The 24,596-nt window shown below is 46.7% G+C and overlaps 1 protein-coding gene across 2 annotated transcripts; it reads right to left on the bottom strand.

Moving 5' to 3' along the window:
• Nucleotides 1–1,428: 1,428 nt before the first annotated feature.
• TMEM231 (transmembrane protein 231) lies at nucleotides 1,429–22,894 on the bottom strand. Of its 2 annotated transcripts, XM_084756692.1 has the most exons (7): nucleotides 22,697–22,891; nucleotides 22,440–22,609; nucleotides 10,323–10,451; nucleotides 9,360–9,503; nucleotides 6,664–6,745; nucleotides 4,008–4,112; nucleotides 1,429–3,664 (listed from the first exon to the last, which is right to left on the bottom strand). In XM_084756692.1, exons 1-7 carry the CDS (start codon nucleotides 22,833–22,835, stop codon nucleotides 3,486–3,488), a joined length of 948 nt encoding a protein of 315 aa, XP_084612818.1. In that variant the 5' UTR covers nucleotides 22,836–22,891; the 3' UTR covers nucleotides 1,429–3,485. The 2 variants fall into 2 exon arrangements, with proteins under 2 accessions (XP_084612818.1, XP_084612817.1); XM_084756691.1 differs by lacking the exon at nucleotides 1,429–3,664 and having other exon boundaries at nucleotides 3,681–4,112; nucleotides 22,697–22,894.
• Nucleotides 22,895–24,596: the final 1,702 nt, after the last annotated feature.

Raw genomic sequence — 24,596 nt, 5'->3', positions numbered from 1 at the left:
ATTAAATCTTTATCTTAACCCCCTCCTTTGCGGGTGGCATCTTTGCAACTATCCAAACAGACACCTTGAAGCCAGCCAGGGCTGCATCCTGAGCAACTGAGGACTGAGGAAGAGCGGAGAGGACAGGTGGCTTTTGCCGCCATAGCAGCAGCTGCCATCTCCTCCGGGTACACGCCTTTATCCAGAGGTGCAGGCTTGATAACAGGTCCAGATAAATACTGGACACGGTTCAACAAATAAAGCAGATTTCGCCTCTTTAAAAAACAAAACAAAACAAAACAGGGCAGGGCCCAAGCATATGCAGATGTTGGGCTTTGTGGGAGACTTGTAAATCTGTGGTGGGTCCCAAGTCCCTGCTGCTGGGAGAGCCCCTATCTGTTCAGCCTTTCCCGGGTGCGGCTTGTCAAGATAAAATTAGGATCTTTAACCATGGTTATAAGCTTTCTGAGCTGGTAACTCCTTTCTGGATCCATCTTAAAGAAACAACCCAACAACGATTTATATATAACTTTCAAAGAAGTGGTGTTTACCACAAAAGTGGTGGGGTGGGGTGGGGAGCTGCAAGGAACACAAGAAGAAAGAAAGAAAAAGATAAACAAACAAACAAAAGTGTGGTAAGAGAATAGGAGCCATTAACTTCTGGGTAAAGGGTTTAGACGGCTGTTACTTTCTTTAAACGTGTAGTCAGAGCCAGGAAACTAAAGGCGCACGCCTTTAATCCCAGCACTTGGGAGGCACTGGCAGGCAGATCTCTATGAGTTCGAGGCCAGCCTGGTCTACAGAGTGAGTACAGGACAGCCAGGGTTACACACAGAGAAACCCTGTCTTGAACCTCCCCCCCCAAAGAAAAAGTAGATGGGAAGAGAAAAAAGAAAAGAAAATGAACAAAAAGTGGCGAGAGAGGAAGCTTTCTTAAGCCAGACCTCACTCACTTCACTCAAATAGAAACTGAACCATGTGACAAAATCAGAGACCCTTTCCCTGACCCCCACCCCCACCCCCCAATGAGCAGTTAGCGCAAACCCTGGCTCTTTGGAGTATAGCTCAGCGTCAATCCTGTATATTTTCCACAGTTTTTCCTCCTACTGTTCTGTGTGATGTAGGCCCAGAAATAACCTGATACTCACACGAACGCGGTTGTAATTTTCCAGCCTGTGTGGATCCCAAGGAAAAAACCCTCTTTTACCTCCATTAGGTTGGCGGAGGGACTTCTGCCAGAGACCTAACAAAAGCTCCAGGATCTTTAGGCAGCGTGCTGGCAGGGCAGGGCAGGGCTGAGGAAGAGCCTCACTCAGAACCCTGTGGACCCCTCTGCCCTCCCAGCCTTCCCCCACCCAAGGCCCCTACCTTTCAGAAACCGCAGGAAACTTTCTTTCTGAATATTTTAATTAGAAAGCTATAAAAACACCATTGAGTTCTCTATACAAATTTTGCACAGAATAGTTTAATATAATGCAAAGTAGCCCTTTTGGGGGCTAACTTCCTGTATGTATGTTATCTTTCTTTTCCATACAACATATTCTGATCAGCCTCCCTTCCCTATTTCTTTATTTTATTTTATCGAGATGGGGCCTCAAGTATCCAAGGCTGGGCTCTAACTAGGGATGATCTTGAATTTCTGAGCCTTCTGCCTCCACCTCCAGAGTGCTGGGGTTGCAAGCTTGTGCCACCATGAAGGGTTTATACGTTGCTGGCGATGGACCCAGGGCTCCAGGCTACTGCGCCACTAACCTGCTCATAACCTTTTCGAAATTGAAACCTGAGACCAGTTCCCATTTATTTACTTGTTTTGTTTTTTTCGTCTCCATACAGGGTTTCTCTGTGTAGCCTTGGCTGTCCTGGCCTCACTTTGCAGACCAGGCTGGCCTAGAACTCACAGAGATCCACCTGCCTCTGCCTCCCCGAGTGCTGGGATTACAGGCGAGTGCCACCATGCCTGCTCCCCACCCCCCCCTTTTTTTTTTACTTTAAATCTTCGGGAAAAACACTGAGGCATATAAACAGCTCTATATTTTAAGTCAGAGATACTAGGGAAATTTTCTGCTTGAATTTGTCAAAATAGGTTTGTTTTCCCAAATTCTTACTTTGCTCAGGCTGACAGGAAGGTACTCTGGAGATCAGGGCTAAGTCTCTCTCCAAAGTGCACAGAACCATGCTGTGAGGAGTGAATTTGTGGTTAGACTTGAGGTATGGGCTGCAGGCGTGGGTAATTCCTTCCCGGGCTAGGCATGGTGGGTTCACAAACAGAGCCACCTGGTCTCTAAGATGGCACAATTGCTCAGGACAAGAATGAGGCCATGTGAAAGAGAAGCTTGTCTGGCCACAGCCATGTTCTTCCACACTCTCTGCTCCCCACGCCCTCCCCAAAGCTGCCTCTCTGGTCAGTACCCTTTTCCTCAGTCAAGGGAACTGCAAGCAGCCGAGTTTCCAGCTCAGCCTCCGAATAAACCCTGTGGTTGTCAGGCGATGGAAGCCAACACCAACAACAAACCCCTGTGTCACCAGTATCCTTGCAGAAAGGGGGAAGGCCATCAGCGAGGAGGAGTGGCAAGTGGCCAGGCTGCTGGGTAAGGGCCAGAGAGAAAGAACCTGTTGTTAGGAGCCCAGCCTCCTCCACTGGTGTTGGGGAGGGGGGAGTGCAGACCGAATGAAACAGCACTTCTGACTCCAGTCGCCCGTCCCAGGGGCACAGACAGAGGGCAAGAAGCAGGGCAGCCAGCCAGCCACAGCAGGGCGGGCACAGAGGGCTGTTCAGCTGGGCCGATGACAGACCTCCATCTATTAGCCTGAGGGCAGGTGGCTGGTCCTCCTGCCCTTAAGTTACCCGCCAGCATGCACATGTTTCTTGTGCTTAGGTCTTGCCCTGCCCCCTTCAGTCCTCCAGTTAAAGGCTTCAGGTCTGGAAGTCAAAGTTCCAAATGGGCACGGTGTAGACCCTAGGAGTAGAAAGTACTAGGGACTTGCAGACTTCACGTGAGAGCCCGGAAGAGGCTAAAGAGTAGCTTATGATGGGGAGGAGTGCACGGGCATCCCAGTTCAAAAGAGCTAAAGTCCTTGCTTGACCATAGGTGGGACTCTTCCAAAGATGCAATTTTCTCCTAAAATTCAAGGCCAAAGCAAAACCAGAAACAGAACAAAAACCATAGCCTCCAGTAATCCCGTGACCGGTCCACAGACTCGCCCTTGCAGAGTTCCTTAGTGCTTCGAAGGCATAGGATTTGTGCAGTGAGCCAGGCGGTGGTGGCGCACGCCTTTAATCCTAGTACTCGGGAGGAGGAGGCGGGTGGATCTCTGTGAGTTCGAGGCCAGCGTGGTCTACGAAGCGAGTCCAGGACAGCCAAGGCTACACAGAGAGACCCTGTCTTGAACACATGCAGGCCTGAAAGTGTCCAGAAGACTCTTTGCAGAAATGTGGTGAAACGACAGTTCTCAGAAGACAGGAATGAGGTAGCCGTGGTCCCTCAGAGACTCCCGCTGACATTTCCTCAGGATAAATGCTCTTTAACCATCTCTCCCTGGGGCACGGCTACAGGGATGGAGGTTACTACTTGGTTCTGAAACACGAAGGTTTTGATTCTCTCAAACACCCAGAGGAAGATGAGCAGGATGCTGACGTACTGGATCCAGGCAAACTTTATCATCTCCCAGAATCCTGGCTGGTAAGTACAACATGTTAAGGAGGCAACAGCAACATGAAGAAACAGTTATCCCAATGTTCAAGTCAGAGGAGAAATAGAATATTTCAATACTCTTCAGATAAAACTGATGCCAGAGATTATTAAGATATAAATGTGGATACTTCTGACTCAGAATTGCTTAGAAAGAAATAGGAACAGGAAATGAAATTTTCTTTCCTGTAGGAATAGCAGACATTTGTGTGGGGCTACGGAGCCCCAGCAATTTCCTATCTGGTGAGTCCCACAGCTGTTTCCACTTGTAGCAGCTAGGGAAACCCTCTTGGCAGAGAAGAAAGGAGCCACCGCAGAGCCGCCTGCAGAAAGGATATGAAATGACCTCCACAGGGTACCGGATGACGGCATTGATTACAAAAGGAGCTTCGGCAGCCCTGCCCACCAGCCAGATTGGGTTGGGGTCACTCAGGACAGTGGTGACTGCAACACAAACATTAATCATTAATCCAAAACGAAGAGCTATAAGTTGTCTTTGAACACAGGGGGGATAGTCTGCATTTTAGAATTTAAAGAAACGAAAAGAGCAATTGAATGTGCAAAGTTGTTTACACAAAGTTATTTAAAATACGTGTCAAAATACTTCTGCTATGCCTGGTGTGGTGGTGCCCGCCTTTAATCCTAGCATTCAAGAGGCAGAGGCAGGTGGATTGCTGTGAGTTGGAGGCCAGCCTGGCCTACAAAGTGAGTCCAGGACAGCCAGGGCTATACAGAGAAAACCTGTCTGGAAAAACAAACAAACAAACAAACAAATCCACAAAGGATCTATGTGGTTTACCACTGCTGAAGATGTACTTGAAGAAATACTATGTTTCTAGGGGAAAAAATGGTGATTAAAATGGGGTAGCAGTGTGGGAGAAATAACTTTATTACATACCTAAATAAAAATAATTTGGATCTCAAAGTGCTTTTCAGTTTCTAAGATTTAATTGTGTGCGTGTGTACTTGTGTGTGAGGGTGTCTGTAGAGGACAGATGTGTTGGGTCCCCTGGAGTTGGTGTTACAGGCAATTTTGAGCAGCCTAACTAATTGCTGGGAAACCCAGTAATCTCTAAGAGTAGAAAACACTTTTTTTTCTTAAGCTTTGTTTGTTCTTTCTTTTAAAAATTATATTATATTATATTATATTATATTATATTATATTATATTATATTATTTATTTATTGAGACAGAGTTTCTCTGTGTAGCCTTGACTGTCCTGGACTTGCTTTGAAGACCAGGCTGGCTTCAAACTCACAGTGATCCACCTGCCTCTGCCTCCTGAGTGCTGGAATTAAAGGTGTGTGCCACCATGCCCAGCTTACATACAGATTTATATTATTACATATAAAATAAACTACACATAGCAGGAAAAACTACAAAACAATCAAGAATTATATAAATGGTACACTCATTGTGATTTGGCTATTTGTATTTGGCAAACTTGAAGAAACATCTTTCCTATCTTGGTGAGTCTAAAATTCTGAATGAAAATCAGTATCTATCATATCTCATCTCTATTAATTTAAATGTTTTTAAATTATTTATTACTTATTCAGTATTCTGCCTGCATGTGTGCCTGCAGTGCAGAAGAGAGCACCAGATCTCATTATAGATGGTTGTGAGCCACCATGTGGTTGCTGGGAATTGAACTCAGGACCTTTAGAAGAACAACCAGTGCTCTTAACCTCTGAGCCATCTCTCCATCTCCTAGAAAGCATTCTTAACTGCTGATTCATTTCACCTGCCCTGGCTCCCTTAAATACATTTATTTATTTAATGTGTGTGTATATGTTACCAGCTCTCTCCCTCCATCCACCGTGTAAGTTGCAGGGACAGAACTTGGGTCATTAAGCTTCATGGAAAATGCTCCTACCCACTGAGCCATCTCATTGGCTCCTTTCTTTTTTCCTTCCTTCCGTCCTTCCTCCCTCCCTTCTTTCCTCCCTCCCTCCCTTCTTTCCTCCCTCCCTTCCTTCCTTCCTCCCTTCTTTCCTCCCTCCCTTCCTTCCTTCCTCCCTTCCTTCCTTTTAAAACAGATTCTCACATAACTCAGCCGCCCCCCAACTTGCTATGTTAACAAGGATGACCTTGAATTTCTGATCCTCCTGTCTCCACCTCCTGAGGGCTGGGGCTACCATGCTTTATGGCTTTATTATGTGGTGCTGGTGACCGAACCCTTGAACCCGGGCTACTGTGCATACTAGGCAAGAGCTCTAGCCCCCATCCCCTAAGAAGAAAAATTATACGAAACTGTTTATATATGGACAAAGAGTGAACAAAATAAAGAAGAAAAGTTGATTTTTAGGCCAGTGGTTGTCAGATTTATTTTTAGGAATTCTATTGCTAGACTGACTATTGCTGCTACTGTACTGCATGGAATTAGGAAGAGATACTGGAGTCGCAAGCCTCCCGGCTGTGACCTGCCTGTGCGGGTTCTCCATAATGTCTTACTGCCAGGGACACTTTTGATGCCTTTGGGGGAAATGTCAGACCGCCAAGCAGCCTGGCGTGCTGAGTGGCGCATGGGTACACTCCTCTAGGACGAAACACCATCCGAGGCGAGAACTGCACTGGGGTGGGGGCTCTTCACCTACCAGGCTACAAATGCAGACTGCCTGACACACATCATCCATAGCTCTCTGCAAAGTGAGGACAGCAAGTTTTCACTGTCTCCTTTTATAGGTGTACTTGGAGGGATAACTCAGCCAGGCTTAAATATGCATTAATAAGAGGAATCCAGGCAAGGCGGGGATGAGATACATAAGGCAAGTGATTGCTATGGGAGAGGTGGCAGGTGGGAAAGGCAGTGACTTTGAAGGCAGGACACAGAGGACAAGTTCTGATAAGCCCATCTACTTCCCATCCTGGTGCCTCTACTGAGATTGTGATTTTAATCGTGAAAAGCATTCCAGTTGCTTGTTTTCATGGACCCCATGACCTGGGGAGTCCGTGAGCGGGGAGGGGACACCAGCGGCCTCTACAGGTCACTCACCGTTCCTTTCTTCGTAGGCAGCAACAATGTGAGTGAGGTCGTAGTCATGGGCAAAAGGACTGGTCCCATTGATCACAGATACCTGGGGCAAGGCAGGAGGACAAGCTGTGAGCACCCCACTCCTGTCCCACCCAGCTGCTCCCCCAGGCTCAATCCTGGAGCCCCCCCCCCAGCCCAGAGACCATACTCTCATTCTTGTGACCTATCTCTGTTTCAGTCATCAACTTTTAGAGTCTTATTTTTTATTATTTATAAACACGGGTGGGGGTGGGGGTGGGGGGCTCTGGAGAGATGGCTCAGAGGTTACAAGCGCTGACTGCTCTTCCAGAGGGCCCAGGGTCAAAACCCCAGCACCCACATGGCAGCTCACAACTGTCTGAAACTCCAGTTCTATGGGATATGGCACCCTCACATAGACATGCATGCAGGCAAAACACCAATGTACATAAAAGAAAAATAAATGATTTAAAATAAATAAATGTGTATGTGTCTTGGAGGGTGGGGGTAAACGTGTACATGTGAGACAGGTGCCCACGGAGGCTGGAGGCACTGGATCTTCCTGCGGGGGAGGTAGAGCTGCAGGTGGTTGTAAGCAACCTGACGTCGATTCTGGGAACCAACCATCTTTCTAGTTCTGTCAATTTTACCTTTTATAGTGATAGAAATAAGGGCCAATGTTCACCTATCACTGACTTCATCTCTCTCTCTCTCTCTCTCTCTCACACACACACACACAGAGAGAGAGAGAGAGAGAGAGAGAGAGAGAGAGAGAGAGAGACAGACAGACAGACAGACAGACAGAGGGAGAGAGACTATGTCAGGAACTGCTTTGTGGGTTCATAGACCAGCAGAAGGGCCCATGCATTGTGTGGCCGAATGGAGCAAAGGGGCCGAGGGAAGGATAAGAGGCCGCGGAGCTGAGAGACGGCTGGATTTCCCCCCCTGTGCCCATGTTGGGTTTTGTATAGGAAAACAGGTTATTCTAACCTTGTGGCTGTATGTTCCCTCCAGCCCTGGCCCAGTTGGCGTGTGCCTTGGCCATTGGACTTGTGAATAAACAATACTGGGGGCTGAGCCAGCAGGTGTCTCAGGAAGTCACAGTGGTGATTAGAAAACATAACATACAAGCAAGCCTTCTTCTTATTTCTGTTTGCGGTGGGGTGTTGCTCAGTTACCCAGACGAGTTTTTAATCTCTGGCCTCAAATGATCTTCCCACCTCGGTCTCCCAAGCAGGAGCTGCCAGTGCGGGCATGCCACCACACCCACCTGTAAACTTTTTCACTCTGGGCTGGCATATGTCACCTGTTCAATAAATGGAGTCCAGTATTTTAAAAAATGTATTTACATGGACATTTTACGGGCTCATTTGGAAGATGTGACAGTTGGTCTTGAGTGTCATATGGCTTGGCTTGCACTCAGGAGAAGTGGTAGATCACACTTCTGGGTACAGGGCATCTCCACAGAAGTTTAGGACTTGAGGGCCTACAGCTGATGGTTTAACCCATTGATGGATTCAAGATGGGAAAAGATGTTGGGTGGGTTTTGGGGAGTGGAGCTGCCAAAGGTGGGGGCTTGGCTGAGGGAAGCAAAGCACTGGAAATGTGTCCTTTTGGGTTGCCCCGTGCTCTGGCCCTAGTGTGCTCCACTTTGTTTCCTGCTGGCTACTGGATAAGTTCTTTACTCCCCTCTCTCCCACCAGGACAGACTAAAACCTCCGAAAATGTGAGCAAAATACAGGTGTTTTGTCAGGTGTTTGGTCCCAGCAAACAATAAACACACGGCCAGGTGGTGGTGCACATCTTTAATCCTGGCACGCAGGAGGCAGAGGCAGGTGGGTCTCTGTGAGTTTGAGACTGGCCAGGTCTACAGAGCTAGGTCTAGGACAGGCAAAGCTACTTAAAGAAACCCTGTCTTGTGCCAGGTGTGGTGGCGCGTGCCTTTAACCCCAGTAGTTTGGAGGCAGAAGCAGGCAGATTTTCTTGAGTTCGAGGCCAGCCTGGTCTACACAGTGATTCTAAGACAGACAGAAGTACATAGAGAAATCCTGTCTTGAAAAATCAAAAACCAAACCCCCCTAAAAAGAAAAACAAACAAACAAACCCTGCCTCGAAAACAAACAAACAAACAACAACAAATACTAACAGAATAAAAGCAACAGACAATTTAGTTCGTCAGTAAGAATGTTTCCCCTTTCTTTCAGGGTATCAACCAAGGTATATATCTGTTTCACATCTACAAAAAAATTACTATTTGTGTGTGTGTGTGTGTTTTGCCTGCATGCCTTTCTGTGCACCATATGTGTACAGTGCCTGAAGAGGACAGAAGAGGGTGTCGGAGCCGGCGGCAGTGGCACTACAAGCAGTTGTGAGCTGCTACCTGGGTGCTGGAAACCAAACTCGGGTCCTCTGAAGAACAGCTAATGCTTTTAACCACGCCTTTTCTGCATTTAGAGAGAATTCATGATGGGACTGGAGAGATGGTTTATAGGACCTGGGCTTGGGTCCCATGCTGCATGTCTATGGTGCACATCTATACATGCATGCACGCCTATAGTGCACATCTATACATGCATGCACGCCTATGGTGCACACCTATACACCCAGACAAACATAAAACGATTGAAATGCTCTTTCTAAGCTTAAATTTCTCTTCCTTCAAAGGATGTGACATGCGGGGGAAGGAAGGCGCGCCTTACATTGTATCTGACGTCGAGGCCGCGGTAGCTCAGTGGCTGCTTCTGCTGCAGCCTCAGGTCGCCATTTATATATAACTGTGACCCGGGAACGGCAAAGGAGGACTGGAGAAACGCCATGCTCTGCATCACGAACGTCGACATCCGCTGAAATCATTAGGAAGGGAGACGCCATTGTCAGCTCTGAAGAGCCTGGGGGGGTGCACGAGTCACCTGTCTGCAGCCAAGGCTGACAGGCCTGGCATGCCTGTGCTGTGCCACTCAGGAACCGTTCTGCCCAGAACCCTCTGGCCTATTACTAGCTAATCAAATCATTTAATATTCCCCCAGACGAAAGCCTGGTGGTGGTGATGCCACCACCTTTAATCCCAGCACTCAGGAGGCAGAAGCAGGTGGATCTCTATGAGTTCCAGGCCAGCCTGGTCTACAGAGTGATTCTAGGACAGCCAGGGCTACACAGAGAAAAACCCTGTCTTGAAAAACTTAAAACAAAACAAAACAAAACAAAACAAAAACCGGCCGGGCGTGGTGGTACACGCCTTTAATCCCAGCACTTGGGAGGCAGAGGCAGGCGGATCGCTGTGAGTTCGAGGCCAGCCTGGTCTACAAAGTGAGGTCAGGACAGCCAAGGATACACAGATAGACCCTGTCTCAAAAACCAAAAAAAAAAAAGAGCTGTGCGGTGGTGGCACACGCCTTTAATACCAGCACTTGGGAGGCAGAGGCAGGCGGATTGCTGTGAGTTCGAGGCCAGCCTGGTCTACAAAGTGAGTCTAGGACAGCCAAGGCTACACAGAGAAACCCTGTCTCGAAAAACCAAAAACAAAAAAACAAAAAAACCCAATGAAAACTATTCAATTTGTCTATGTCAGCTCCCCAACAACAGTCCATAAAAGAGCTGTCTGCAGTGCAGCTCTCCCTAGAGAGAAGGAGGAAGAGGACAGGGCTCGGAGAGGACGGACTCACGTGCAGTTGGTAGGAGAAGGTCAGCATGAGCTGCACGCCGAAGACGTGCTCTGTGGATTGCAGGGGAAGTTCAAGTTTAAAATGTAGCACATCCATCTTCCCGTCCTGGTTCCTGTCTTCTTCCCTGCTCTACAGAGGCCAAAGAAAGAGGTTTACGTTTTTAAAGAACTGTTATAGTTGAGCGGGGTGACGCACACCTTCAATTCCAGCACTTGGAAAGCAGAGACCGGCAGATCTGAGTTTGAGGCCAGCCTGGTGTATAGGTTGAGTTCCAGGACAGCCTGGGCTACATAGAGAAACCCTGCCTCAAAAAACAAAAGCAAACAAACAAACAAACAAACAAAAAACATAAAAACAGAACAAACCAAAAAATGCTATTTATTTATGTGTATGTCTGTGAATATTCATTGGCACATGTCTGTGCCTTTGCAAACCAGAAGATACTGTTGGATCCCCTAGAGGTAAGGGTGATGGTGAGCTGCCTGCTGAAGCTGCTGTAACTTAACTAGGGTCCCCTGCACGCGCAGTATTGGGCCATGTCTCCGATCCCCAGAGAGAAATGTCTTTTTCCTCTCACTCCTTTCATTCTTTCTTTCGTGTGCTAGGGATTGACTAGTGCTTTGCCACTGTATGATAGTGCCGTCCCTACCTAAGTCAGTTTGTTTAGATGGAAAAACAAAATCTAATTCTAAGCACACCCTACAGAAATCCACCAAGCTCTATTTGTACATTCCTTTAAGATTCATTTTTAGCACTCGGGAGGCAGAGGCAGGTGGATCGCTGTGAGTTTGAGGCCAGCCTGGTCTACAAAGTGAGTCCAGGACAGCCAAGGCTAACACAGAGAAACCCTGTCTCAAAAAAACCAAAAACCAAAACCAAAAACATTCATTTTTACTTGTATGAATGTTTGCATGCACTTATGTCTGTGCCTAAGTGCATGCCTGGTACACACAGAGGTCAGAAGGGCACTTCTGGAAGATGCCCTGAAAGCGTTGTTACAGATGGTTGTAAGCAGGCTCATGGGTCCTTTGCAAAAACAGCCGGTGCTCTTAACCACTGCCCCATCTCTAGGGCCCCTCTCTGTACATCCTTAAACCACAAGTGCCTTTGCTTCAGATCCTAAGCTGGGACTAGCCACCTCATTATTCACGTCAAGGCTTTTAACCTTGGGTATGTATCTTTAGCATCAATCAATAAAATAAAAAAGGAAGCTAAGTCAGATCAGTAAGATACCAAAACCACAAATATTTGACAAAAATCAGAGGAGGGCATAAGAAGTCACAGCCCAGCCGGACATCCCAGCCTTTAATCCCAGCAGTCAGGGAGGCAGAGGCAGGTGAATCTCTGTGAGTTCCAGGCCAGCCTGGGCTACAGAGTCTAGACTACACAGAGAAACCATGTCTTGAAAGAAAGAAAGAAAGACAGAAAGAAAAGTCACAGCCATTGATCATATGTGGGCAATTAAAAATAAGTCGTTAACTGGTCCCCCCGGTTTCATCTGTGTCACAGTGACCTGACAGTGGCCAGAAGAAGGGACGCCCGGCTCTGCCAGCAGTTCTTCCCCCTCCCCCACCACCCCGAGACAGGGTTTCTCTGTGTAGCCTTGAGTGTCCTGGATTCACTTTGTAGACCAGGCTGGCCTTGAACTCAGAGCGATCCTCTGCCTCTGGAGTGCTGGGATTAAAGGTGTGCGCCACCACGCCCAACTCTGCCAGCAGTTCTTGACACACATCTATACCCAATGCTAAACTCATCCTCGAAGCATTTCCCCTCGGCTCATTTATCTTGCCTACTAATACTAATCTTTGAGGAAGAACTTTTGTCTCTCAAATGAGCAAGGTTGGCCTCAAGATAGCTGCTTTCAGAGCCTGATTTCTTTCCTTCAAGACAACAATGTCCTTTTCTTAGGCTAGTTGTCAGCTACCGTCCCTTCTCCACTGGCTACCGCTCTCCTTGTCCTAGTTTATCAGCTTCCTGGGGGGGGGAGGGAACTCTGCTCTCAGGGCGGCTGATAAGAGTCACCGGGGCACTTATGCATTAGCATGAATGGGGTGGGGAGCGGTCTCCTGTGTTAGCGTCTCTTGCTAGAAGGAAGGCTGCTGTCCTCGTAGTCAGTGTTCGAGTGCTGTGTGTGCAGAGATGCCACGACCACTGCACTTCAGTTGCTTAGTCCATCATCACCACGGCGGGAAGCATGGCCGCACACAGGCAGACATGGTGCTGGAGGGGTGGCACAGGCAGCAAGAAGAGGATGAGACACTAGGCCTTCCTTAAGCATCTGAGACATCAAAGCCTATCCCCTCAGTGACACACTTTTTCCAACAAGGAGACACCCACTCCAACAAGGCCATACATCCTAATAATGCCACTCTCTATGGGCCTGTGGGGGCCATTTTTAATCTGGACCTGAGGGCTGGACAAGAAAATCAAGACCAGGCTTCTCTGCTTACAAAAAGAAAGGGGCCAGGAGGATGCTGGGAGGATGCAGGGGGCGTGGCAAGGCGAGGAACTCATTTCACTTCATCTTTACAGTACGTGCCAAGCCTCAGACAGATCGATCGAGTGCTAGCCACACTGTACTGATGAGAAGAGCTACGCACAGGAAGTCGGGATTTGCCAGAGGCACAGCTAGTGAACAGTCTAACAAGATTTAAGATTGGGTATTTTGCCAGGCAGTGGTGGTGCATGCTTTTAATTCCAAAACTTGGGAGGCAGAGGCAGGGGGATTGCTGTGAGTTCGAGGCCAGCCTGGTCTACAAAGCGAGTTCCAGGATAGACAACAGCCAGGGCTCTTATTACGCAGAGAAACCCTGTCTCAAACAAAACAAAACAAAACCCCAAAACACAACAAAAGCCCGTTTATCTATTTATGCCAAGGCTATACACAGAGAAACCCTGTCTCAAAAAACCAGACAAACAAACAATTGGGTGTTTTATTGTGTTTCAAGTCGAGATTAGGTGTTCCTAACTTCAATTTCTTTTTTAGTACTAAACTGCCCAGACTTGGAAAAAGAAAAAGAAAAAAAAAAGATAACAAAACAAAATAAAGCAAATAAACAAAGAATAGCCAAGTATGGTGGTGTACACCATAATCTGGACACTTGGGAGGCTGAGGCAGAAGGATCACTACAAATTTGAGGCCAGCCTGGGCTACGTGGAGTGCTGCCCTACTCAGACTACAGAGTGAAACTCTGTCTCAAAAAAATAAAAATAGGAGTGGGTCATGGTAGTATACACCTGTGATCCCAGCCCCTGGAAGGAGAAGGAAGGGTCAGCAGCTTAGGGTTTTCCTCAGCTAGGCCAGATGAAGAAGAAAAGCAAGTCCACGTCTATTTGATTAAAGCAAGCTGTATTCGGGGGTACTAGCCAGGCCAGCTGCTTCTCTCTAAGTTGGAATTTTAGAGAGCAGCCTCTGTGAGCTTCTTCTTCTCCTTCTCCTTCTTCTTTTTGTTTTGTTTTTCGAGACAGGGTTTCTCTTGTAGTCCTGGTTGTCCTCGAACTCAGAGATCCACTTGCCTCTGCCTCCCAAGTGCTGGGATTACAGGTGTGTGCCACAATGCCTGGGCCCCCTGTTAGGTTCTTGAGGTCCCTTTTATGTGAGAGACAAAATGTAACAGGGGCAAAGGAGTTGGCTGTTATGCAGTGTAAGAAAAACGAGCCAGGAGTGGAGGTGCACACCTTTACTCTCAGCACCCACTCTCTATGGGCCTGTGGGGGCCAGGTTTTTTTTTTTTTTTTTGAGACAGAGTTTCTCTGTGTAGCCTTGGCCATCCTGGACTCACTTTGTAGACCAGGCTGGCCTCGAACTCACAGCGATCTGCCTGCCTCTGCCTCCCAAGTGCTGGGATTAAAGGTGTGCGCCGCCCCCACAACCACCCGGAAAGGAACTTATTCTTAATTACACATAGAAATCTTAACTTGCAAGGACTTAACAGGGGACAGAAAGTAACATCTCTAACTACAAACAGGAACCTTAACCCGCACAGGAACTTATTCTTAACTGTCTTAACAGCAAACAGAACTCTTAACTTACAAGGTATTTTGTTCCTGGTTCGGTCTCACAGGAGGTGGGGATCTCCTTCATTGGTTAACAGCACTTGATGCCCTTTCAGAGGCCAGAGTTTGGTTCCCAGCACTCATACTGGGTGCCTCACAATCATCTGTAACTCTAGGTCCAGGGAGTTCAATGCCCTCTGGCCCCCACAGTTACTTATACTCATGTGAGAGTATCTACAAAGGTGTACAAACACACAAACACACACACACACACATCACATACAGACAAACCAAAATACTAGACATCTTTGTTTTGTTTTTGTTTTTGTTTTTTTTTGAGGCAGGGTTTCTCTGTGTAGCCTTGGCTGTCCTGGACTCCCTTTGTAGACCAGGCTGGCCTTGAACTCACAGCGATCCGCCTGCCTCTGCCTCCCAAGTGCTGGGATTAAAGGCGTGCGCCACCACGCCCAGCTCAAAATACCAGACATCTTAAAGTAATAAAATAAATAATAATAATAATTGCTCTTAACAATAATAATGGGGCATACTACTACTACTACTACTAATAATAATAATAATAATGTACATATTATTTGGGCAGAGTTTGAGGCTAGCCTGGTCTACATAGTGAGTTCCAGGTAAGTAGGAGCTATATAGCAAGATTTGTCTTTAAAAAAAAAAAACAAAGCAACAACAATAACAAAAATACTACCACAAATCCTAAAACTAACTAAATACGTACATAAATAACCTCAAACAAGGATGTACCCTTTACCAGACAAACATACATAAACCAAAAATGCTGGGCAGGAAACACCACTTTGTACAAAGGCAGCATTCTACTGGGAAGAATACCAAAAACAAAACAAAAACACCAAACCGGGCATGGTGGCACACGCCTTTAATCTCAGCACTGGGGATGCAGAGGCAGGTGGATCGCTGTGAGTTCAAGGCCAGCCTAGTCTACAAAGCAAGTCCAGGACAGCCAAGGCTACACAGAGAAACCCTGTCTCAAACAACAACAACAACACCCAAAACATACAAACACCCAAAGCACCAGCACCAGGCTACTGTCAAGGTGACATAAACAAAAATGAAGCAGGCTAAAATAGAAGGATGGAGAGGGTGGAAATTAACAGCAATTTTTATGGAAGTATTTGGGATGATCTAACTTGCTGGCACGCTCCCAGTATAAGCTCTGGGGTATAGATGCAGGGTGATCCAGGATAACCGAGGGTCTGTGTGACAGCAGGGCACCTGGACAGTGAGGAGGACTGAGGAAGTGAGGCTTCTTGTATACGGATAAGTCAAAGCTAGCTGCCAATGACATACTTCCTCATTCAGCAAGATTTCACCTTCAAATGTTCCACAACCTTCCCAAACAGCGCCACCAAGTGGTGACTAAGTGTTCAAACATGACCCTAAGGAGGATATACCATGCTCAAACCCCAACATTGACATAGTGATAGCAACAGAAGTAGTCATTAAATGGGGGACTGGAGAGATGGCTCAGCTGTTAAGAGCACTGGCTGCTCTTCCAGAAGACCTGAGTTCAATTCCCAGCACCCACATGGTAGCTCATAACCATCATTGGTTTCTGAAGTCACTGCACACACAAGATGTACAAACATTCATGCAAGTAAAATGCCTACACATTTAAACTAAATACAATTAAAACAAAAACAAAAAAAGCAGACATTCAGAGAGCTAGTGCCTGAACACAAATTCTAGCTCAGTTCCTAAAATCTGATTGGTATTTAGTTAAGAAAATTAATAAATCACACCACTTTCTTTTTATTATATATAATTTGGAACTTAAAAAATTACATTTATTGGGGCCTGGTGTGGTGGCACACGTTTTTAATTCCAGGGCATGCAGATCTCTGTGAGTTTGAGGCCAACCTGGTCTACAAAGTGAGTCTAGGACAGCCAAGGATACACAGAGAAACCCTATATCAGAAAAACAAAATAAACAACAACAACAAAACCCAACCCAACCCAACCCAAGCAAAATCCATTTATCTATTTGTGTGTGGGGTGGCACATGAGTAGAGGGCAGAGGATAGCCTACAGGAGCTGGTTCTCTCCTACCATGTGGCGTCTGGAGATGAAACTCAGGTTGTCAGCTGGGCGTGGTGGCGCACGCCTTTAATCCCAGCACTCGGGAGGCAGAGGTAGGCGGATCACTGTGTGTTCAAGGCCAGCCTGGTCTACAAAGTGAGTCCAGGATGGCCAAGGCTACACAGAGAGACCCTGTCTCGAAAAACCAAAAAAGAAAAAAAAGAACTCAGGTTGTCAGGCCTGGTGGCAAGCACTTTGTCTGCTAAGCCAGCTCAGTGGTTCAGCTTATTTATTTATTTATTGAGTCAGGGTTTCTCTGTGTAACTTTGGCTGTCCTGGACTGCTCTGCAGACCAGACTGGCCTTAAACTCACAGAGAGCTGCTTGCCTCTGCCTCCCGAGTGCTGGGACTACATGGGTGAGCCACCACTGCCTGGCTTTCTTTGTTTTTGTTTTTGTTTTTTTTAACTTGTCATTAGAATGATAGCTCAGTGGTTAAGAGCACTAGCTGCTAGTGCAGAAGACTCAGGGTCAGTCCCCAGGACCCACTGGGTGGCTCACCAGCATTGGTAACTCCAGCTGCAGGAGACTGGATGCCTCTTCTCCTGAGTGCTGCCTCTGTATGCTCCATGCTGGTATTACAGACCCTCGCCATCCACCCCTTTGCATCTCTGTTAGACACGGCTTTGCTATGAAGTCTCAGGTGGCCTAGAACTAGAGAGTTCTTTAGATACTCTGGACTTGCAATCACGTTGCAAGTCCTCGTTGGCTCTGTGGATGTCTGCACACAGATGGGCAAGGAGAGCTGGGCGTGGTGGCACATGCCTTTAATCCCAGCACTCAGGGAGGCAGAGGCATGCGGATCACTGTGAGTTCAAGGCCAGCCTGGTCTAAAAAGTCCAGGACGGCCAAGGCTAACACAGAGACCCACGGCCTCTCTACTCAGACTCTGACCTCCATCTCTAGCCTCCAATCCTGTATCTTTACAGAGCTGTGCCACTGAGGAGAAGGCCACTTGGTTTCTCTTCTCGGATCACAATAATAAAAAACTAGACTTTAAATCATTAAAACAATAACAAAACAGCTGGGCATAGCGGCACACACATGTAATCCCAGCATTTGGGAGGCAGAGGCAGGTGGATCGCTGTGAGTTTGAGGCCAGCCTGGTCTACAAACAAGTCCAGGACAGCCAAAGCTACACAGAGAAACCCTGTCTCAAAAAACCAAAAAAAAAAAAAAAAAAAAAAAAAAACCCCATAGGGATGTTAGAGATACCGCCCTGGGTGAGCTGACTAGAGCAGAACCAATGCTGTCTGAGACTTTGGAGCATTTTCCAAAATTAGCAACTACACAGCCACCTCCCAGTGTTGGTCAAACCTTGGCCTAAACACAAAGGCCTCTTTGGTTACTTGAACACTTTCCCAGACATGGTGAAGCTAAAATAAAGTGTTTCACTGAATACGATTAAGCAAATAAGATAAAATGTGCCTTGGTTTTTTTGTTTTTTATCCTGTCATGTTATGTACTGATATCCAGACTTGCTTGTGAACTTGGGAGCCTCCTGACTTAGTCTTGTGAGTAGCAGACAGTACAGCTATGCACTACTGTGCCCAGCTGGGCAGTGTCCACATGAAATCGGGAGCAAACGACACCTTCTCTGGCTCTACTTCTTCATAACTAAAATGGCAACACGATCTCTACCTCACAGGCTTTCTGTGAGAATAAACCAAGTTACATAGTTTTCAGAATTAGTAGCTAACATTTACTGTTTATTGTAGGCAAAATACTACAGAAAGGACTTGAAATACGCTATCTGACTATAAAGTACTCACTCTGTGTACAAATAGTTAGGGCTAAGTAGATAAGGCATAGTAAGTCAACAGGGAATTTTACTACCTTCGCTTGTATCACACCACTAGGCTATTATCTGTCTGCTTTTATGAATATTGGAGATATAATTCCCATACCATAAAACCTACTCTTTAAAAAAATGATAAAAGACGCATAGTTGGTAGAATATTTGCCAAGCATGCATGAAGCCCTGGGTTCCATCCTTAGCACCGTATAAACCAAGTGTGGTGAATGCTTGTATTCCTGGCACACAGGAGGTAGAGGCAGGATTAGAAGTTCAAGGCTACCTGGGGTGGTTGGTGGTGCACTCCAGCACTCAAGAAGCAGAGGCAGGAGGATCTCTGTGAGTTTCCAGGCCAGCTTGGTCTACAAATCAAGTTTCAGGACAGCCAGGGCAGTTACACTGAGATACTCTGTCTCAAAGGAAAAAAATAAAAGAGCTTGCCTAGCACATTAAAGCCTTAGGGTAGAGCCCTGCCGTTGCAAACATATCAAAACATAGCACATCTATCCAGCAGGCATCAAAGAGAGTCCCTGCCCTTTTTGGTTTCTTAAATTTGAAACTGGAACCACATAGCAGAAGCAGAAGACGATAAGCAGTGCTCTCAAGGGCGAGGCTTCTGTTTTCAGAGATAAGACACTAACTAAGTCACTGACCAGTCAGTAGCGAGTGAGTAAGTAAAAGGAACGACAGGATGAAGCCTAAGGCTTATTCTTGCTTTGGAGGCCACTGAACTTTCTACTACTTTTTAGACTCAAATGTCCAGAAGTATATGAGAGAACAATGGAAATGTATAGGGGGAAAAAAACCCTTCCACCAAAAAGTCAAGACATGAACACAATTTTCCAGGCACGATGTGGCACTTGCCTGCAAACTCAATACTTGTGAGGTGGAAACAAAGGATGCCGGTTTGAGGCCAGCCCGGGCTTACGTAGTGAGGTAAAGTTTGGTCTAGACTATGGAGTGAGACCCTGTCTCAAAGACAAATAGCACCCAAACAGCCAACCAACCGACCAAACTCTTTTTTTTTTTTTTTTAAGATTTATTTATTTACTTATTTATGTATACTGTGTTCTGTCTGCATGTATACTTGCACACCAGAAGAGGGCACCAGATCTCATATTAGATGTTATGAGCCACTATGTGGTTGCTGGGAATTAAGCTCAGGACCTTTGGAAGAGCAGCCAGTGCTCTTAGCCTCTGAGCCATCTCTCTAGCCCAAACAAACAAATCTTAAAGTAAAACTAGGATTAATTTTGTCTAAAGTTAGAAAAAAAAAATTTGGATTGAATCCAGGCTTCACACATTCTCCAGTGAGCTACTCTTACAGCCTGAAAATCATTTGTTTTCACTTTTGGAAAGAAAACACACGTTGGGAGTGATGGCGCACACCTTTATTTATTTATTTTTTGGTTTTTAGAGACAGGGTTTCTCTATGTTATCTTGGCCATCCTGGACTCGCTTTGTAGACCAGGCTGGCCTTTGAACTCACAGCTATCAGCTAGCTGGGCGTGGTGGCACACGCCTTTAATCCCAGCACTCGGGAGGCAGAGGCAGGCGGATCTCTGTGAGTTCGAGGCCAGCCTGGTCTACAAAGCAAGTCCAGGACAGCTTAGGCTACACAGAGAAACCCTGTCTCAAAGAAGAAGAAGAAGTCCAGTGATGGTTTTACAAAGAAAACACATGACTTCCAAAGCAAAAATTTTTGCCTCAGTTACCTGGTGACTGTGCTCACAAATGTTCTTTGTGTGTTTAAGTAACATTTGCTGCATCTCCATTTCTCTTTTGAGTATTCTCTGCTGACATTCTGTAAGGGAACCTGGAGCCTGAGATCCTCTCTTCCCAGCAACCCCTACCATACACACAGCCCCGTCTCCTGCCTTCAGTTGTGCTAGATGCATATTTTGCTCAGTCAGCATTCAGTGTGGTAACCAGACAGAGCAAATCCTGTTCACAATGCTGACTGCATTTCCTTCCGTGCCTTTTCTCCTGTTTCAGCTCCTTCCTGTTAACAACCACTTTATTTGAAGCTGGGCGGTGGTGGTACAAACTTGAGAGGCAGAGGCAGGCGGATCTCTGTGAGTTCCAGGCTAGCCTGGTTTACAAAGTGAGTCCAGATAGCCAAGGCTACACAAAGAAACCCTGTCTTGAAAAAACAAAACAAAACAAACAAACAAACAAACAAACAAAAAAGCTTCTACTGGTATTCAAAGGTACCTGACTTAAGCCTCCTAGGCAGGTGGAACTGGACTGTAGTCCCAGATTCTTAGGGGGCTGGAACGTGTCTATTGCTTCAGCCAAAGTCAGCTTGAGCAGGCAACATAGCAATAACCCATCTCAAAAAGAATTTAAAAGCTATAAGATTTAGTCAGGTTTTTTTTTTTGTTTATTAAAATATTAATCCTAGGGCTGGAGCAATGGCTCGGAGGTTAAGTGCACTGTCTGTTCTTCCCGAGGTCCTGAGTTCAATTCCCAGCAACCACATGGTGGCTCACAACCATTTATAGTGAGATATGGTGCCCTCCTCTGGCCTGCAGGCACACATGCGGGCAGAATACTGTATAAATAATAAATTAATAAATAAATAGCTGTTTTAAAATATTAATCCTAATAGTGGAAAAAAATGAACCATATATATATATATATAAAATCAACGACTGGTAGTGAGATAGATTGGCAGGTAAAGACACTTGCAGCTAACCCTGGAAATCCAAGCAGGATCCCTGGCATGAGGGAAGGAGAACTGACCCCTCCAAGTTGTCCTCTGACTTCATATGCCAATGCCTCCTCCTCCTCCTCCTCCTCCTCCTCCTCCTCCTCCTCCTCCTTCTTTTTTGGCCTAGAAGGCCAGCCTGTGTAGCTGATGGAATGGGAGGTAAGGGGAATCAGACTTCCCCCCAAGAGCTAAATAGGAACTTTAAAATATCAAAGTCTTGGTCATGTGACTAGAGCTTGCTGTGCTGCTCATGGAAGGTGCCCATCCTCCTGCCCCAGCCTGGATGACACCTGTAGCTTAGAAACAAAATTGTCATCACTCTGCCCAGGTCATTAAAGAAGCTACAGACCTTAAAACTAGTAAGGTTGGATAACGAGTACAAATATAGGCCAACCACAACGAACCTTTACTTTTCTGACATTATGTATAAACCTGCACCTCTTTAATATTTCATAATGAGCACACGGGTTCGCGATTAGAAATATATACATAAGGGAAAAATTAAAGGGCAGAGTACTCTGAATTAGATCTTGTGTATAGTTAGTCACACGACCAACAAGACGTTACTATTTTAAAGTTCTTATTTAGCTGTTGGGGAGGAAGTCTGATTTTTTTTCCCCTCCCCATCAGCCACACAAGTTTGCCTTCTAGGCTAACGATCAGCCTTGAAAGTAGGAAAGCCAGATGTTCCATACATTTAAAGGAAAGTATTTTCAGAATATGAACGGAAAGGGGTGGCTGTAAGGAAGCATTTGACTTATGCGAAAGTAAACACTAAACTGCAGACAGTAAAATGTTTCGGTTTCACAGGGGACAGCTGCACTGTGGAGTAAAGTGTGCGGAGCCTAGTCCAGACAGGCGTGGCTTGGCCAGAGCACGAGCGGCGAACTCAACCAATCAGCGCTTGCCCCCGCCCCTACCCCTCGTCAAGTCTACAGAAAAAGGCATGCACTTTCTGTCGCTCATATTCAGCGACATCCTGGGCTTTACAGAACTCGGCCTTTAAAACCCTAAAGCGGGTTTCACAGCTACCTTTCCATTCAGGAGTGACTAGCACCAGAGAAAGGCTCTGGCTTCTGGACCCTTGCGGAAAAACACATGGACTGCGTCACTGACTTTCTGGGGATACCTGGAGAAGCTGAGTAAAATACACTTATCATCTAGAAAGTTAAACATGCACAGGCCAGAGACTGTGTTCCCAGTCCCCGTGGCTCCTTGAGACCCAAGCTGTGGGGCTGAGAATGTGGTTCAGTGGTAAAGTGCTCGCATGGGAGCATAAAGGCCTGGGTTTGAGTCCCAGCTCCCCATAAACCCGAGCACGGCATTGCAAAACTGAACTTCCTAGCACTGGGAAGGTGGAAGCCGGAGGATCAGATGCTGAAGGCCGACTCTGGCTATGTAGTTTAAGGCCAGGCTGGGATATACGAGACTTCCCACCCCCCTCAAAATGATCCAAGCTGGGATCCTCCAGGACCCCGGCGGGAACCACGCACCGACACGAGCGGGACGCGTAGGTGAACCCCCTGCAGCCGATTGAAAGTGGGGAACGTGCTCCAGGCGAGGAAGTCTCCGGGCTCGGGCCCCAGTAGGGCCACGAGCAGCACCTGGTGCTGGAAGCGCACGTTCGGCTGCTCCTCGTAGCTGCTCCGCTTCAGCCAAAAGCCTGCGGGAGACAAGGCGGGTTGGGGAGCTAGGTCAGGCGAGCGGGCCGCGCCGAGCCGGGTGGCCCTGCAGGCCGGGGCAGGCTCACCGTGGCTCCGAAAGGCTACCAGAAGCGGGGGGATGTAGGTGAGCGCGGTGGTCAGCAGCAGGAAGAGCGCGGCCTTAGAGCAGAGGCCCGCGCGGTAGCCTCGCTCCACGGGGTGGGAGAAGAGCTGGTACAGCGCCATGAGCGCAGGGCCGCAGCGCCGAGTCTCCACGGCAACCGACGGCGGGCAGAAGAACCAATAGCAAGCACGCAGCCTGTAGTAGGGGTGGGGCTAGCGGGAGGCGGTTCCTGTATTAGATTCATTTTATTTGGGGTGCTTGCATGTCCCAAAACAGAACAACAACAACAACAAAAACAAAAAAAAGAAAAGAAAAAGAAAACAACAGTAATATCCCGCTCACCAAAGTCAATGCCAACAATTGTACAAAACCAGATGTTCATAGAAGTTGACATGGTAAACATCTCCACACAAGACATCTGTCAACGCTCAACGCGCGAGTGGTGGAAGGTAGCTTGGTTGGTAGAGGGCTAGCCTACCATGCAGGAGTTCATCCAGCCCTGAGTTCATCCCCAGCACTTCATTAAACCAGGCACGGTTTAAACTGTAGCACTAGCAACTAGTGAGGTAAAGTCAGGAGGATCAGAAGTCCAAGGTCGTCTTTAGCTACATTGTGACTTTGAGGCCAGCCTGGGATACAGTCTCGATACAAAAACCCCAATGTGCTTCCTACTTAAAGTAAAGCCATTCTCATAATGAGGCCACAGTCCTGCGACCAGGTACTTTTGCTTTCAAAGTTGTGTCTCTTCCACTACGCCCATAACAGGAAAGACAGACAACAGGACACAGTTTCCCCGGATGTTCAAAAGATGGAAGGTAATTTACTATGTGCTCATTCTGATGTACTTTGTTAGGTATAAGCGTTCGTATTGTTAGCATTTGCTAAAGTTAGCATTTGCTGGTTACTTCGGTGAATACTTAGTAACATCAGTGTTTCAACATAAAGGCACAATTTTCTCTGTTTTGAAGTAGGGTTTTACTAAATAGCCTGGGTTGGCCTTCAATTCTCCTTCCTCTGGGTCCTCTGTAAGAGCACTCAGTGCCTTTAACCCCTGGGTCATCTCTCCTGGCCCCATAAATAATACATCTTAATTCTGGAAAGGTTGTCCTCTGACCTCCATACACACGTAACGGTGCTCATCTGCACACACACAAATAAATAAATAAATAAATGTTATTAAACATGTGACTAAAGAGCTGGAGAGAATGGCTGCTCTTCCATTGAATAGGCTTCTCAGCACCCACTTGGCAGCTCACAGCATCTGTAACTCCAGTCACAGGGATCCAACAGCCTTTGTAGGCACAGCATACACATGGTCCATAGACACATAGGCAGGCAAAACATCCCCATACACATAGAGTCAAAATAAAGAGGTCCAAAATAAATAAATAAATAAATAAATAAATGGGTTGGGCAGTAGTGGCACTAGGCAAAGACAGGAGGATCTCTAAGTTCCAGGCCAGCCAGCTCCAAGCCAGCCAGGGATAAAAACAAAAAACAAAACAAAACAAAAAACAAAAACAAAGCCAGGCGGGTGGCACACGCCTTTAATACCAGCACTCAGGAGGCAGAGGCAGGCGGATTGCTGTGAGTTCGAGGCCAGCCTGGTCTACAAAGCGTGTCCGGGACAGCCATGGCTAACACAGAGAGACCCTGTCTCGAAAAAACAAAAAACAAAAAACAAAAAACAACAACAAAAAAACAAAAACAAAGGAACAAACAAAAACAAAACAACACAACAATAACAAAAAAGTAAAATTGAGAGAAAATATAACTGTATTTTTTAAAATAAAAAGTTAAATCCAGGTGTGGTGGCCCACGCCTTTGAGGCAGAGGCAGGTGGATTGATGTGAGTTCGAGGCCAGCCAGATCTACAAAGAGAG

The sequence above is a fragment of the Acomys minous genome (genome assembly GCF_964271855.1).
Source record: "Acomys minous genome assembly, chromosome: 14".
NCBI lineage: Eukaryota > Metazoa > Chordata > Mammalia > Rodentia > Muridae > Acomys > Acomys minous.
Note: the sequence above shows the minus strand (reverse complement) of the source record. Positions and strands in the feature narration are given on the sequence as shown.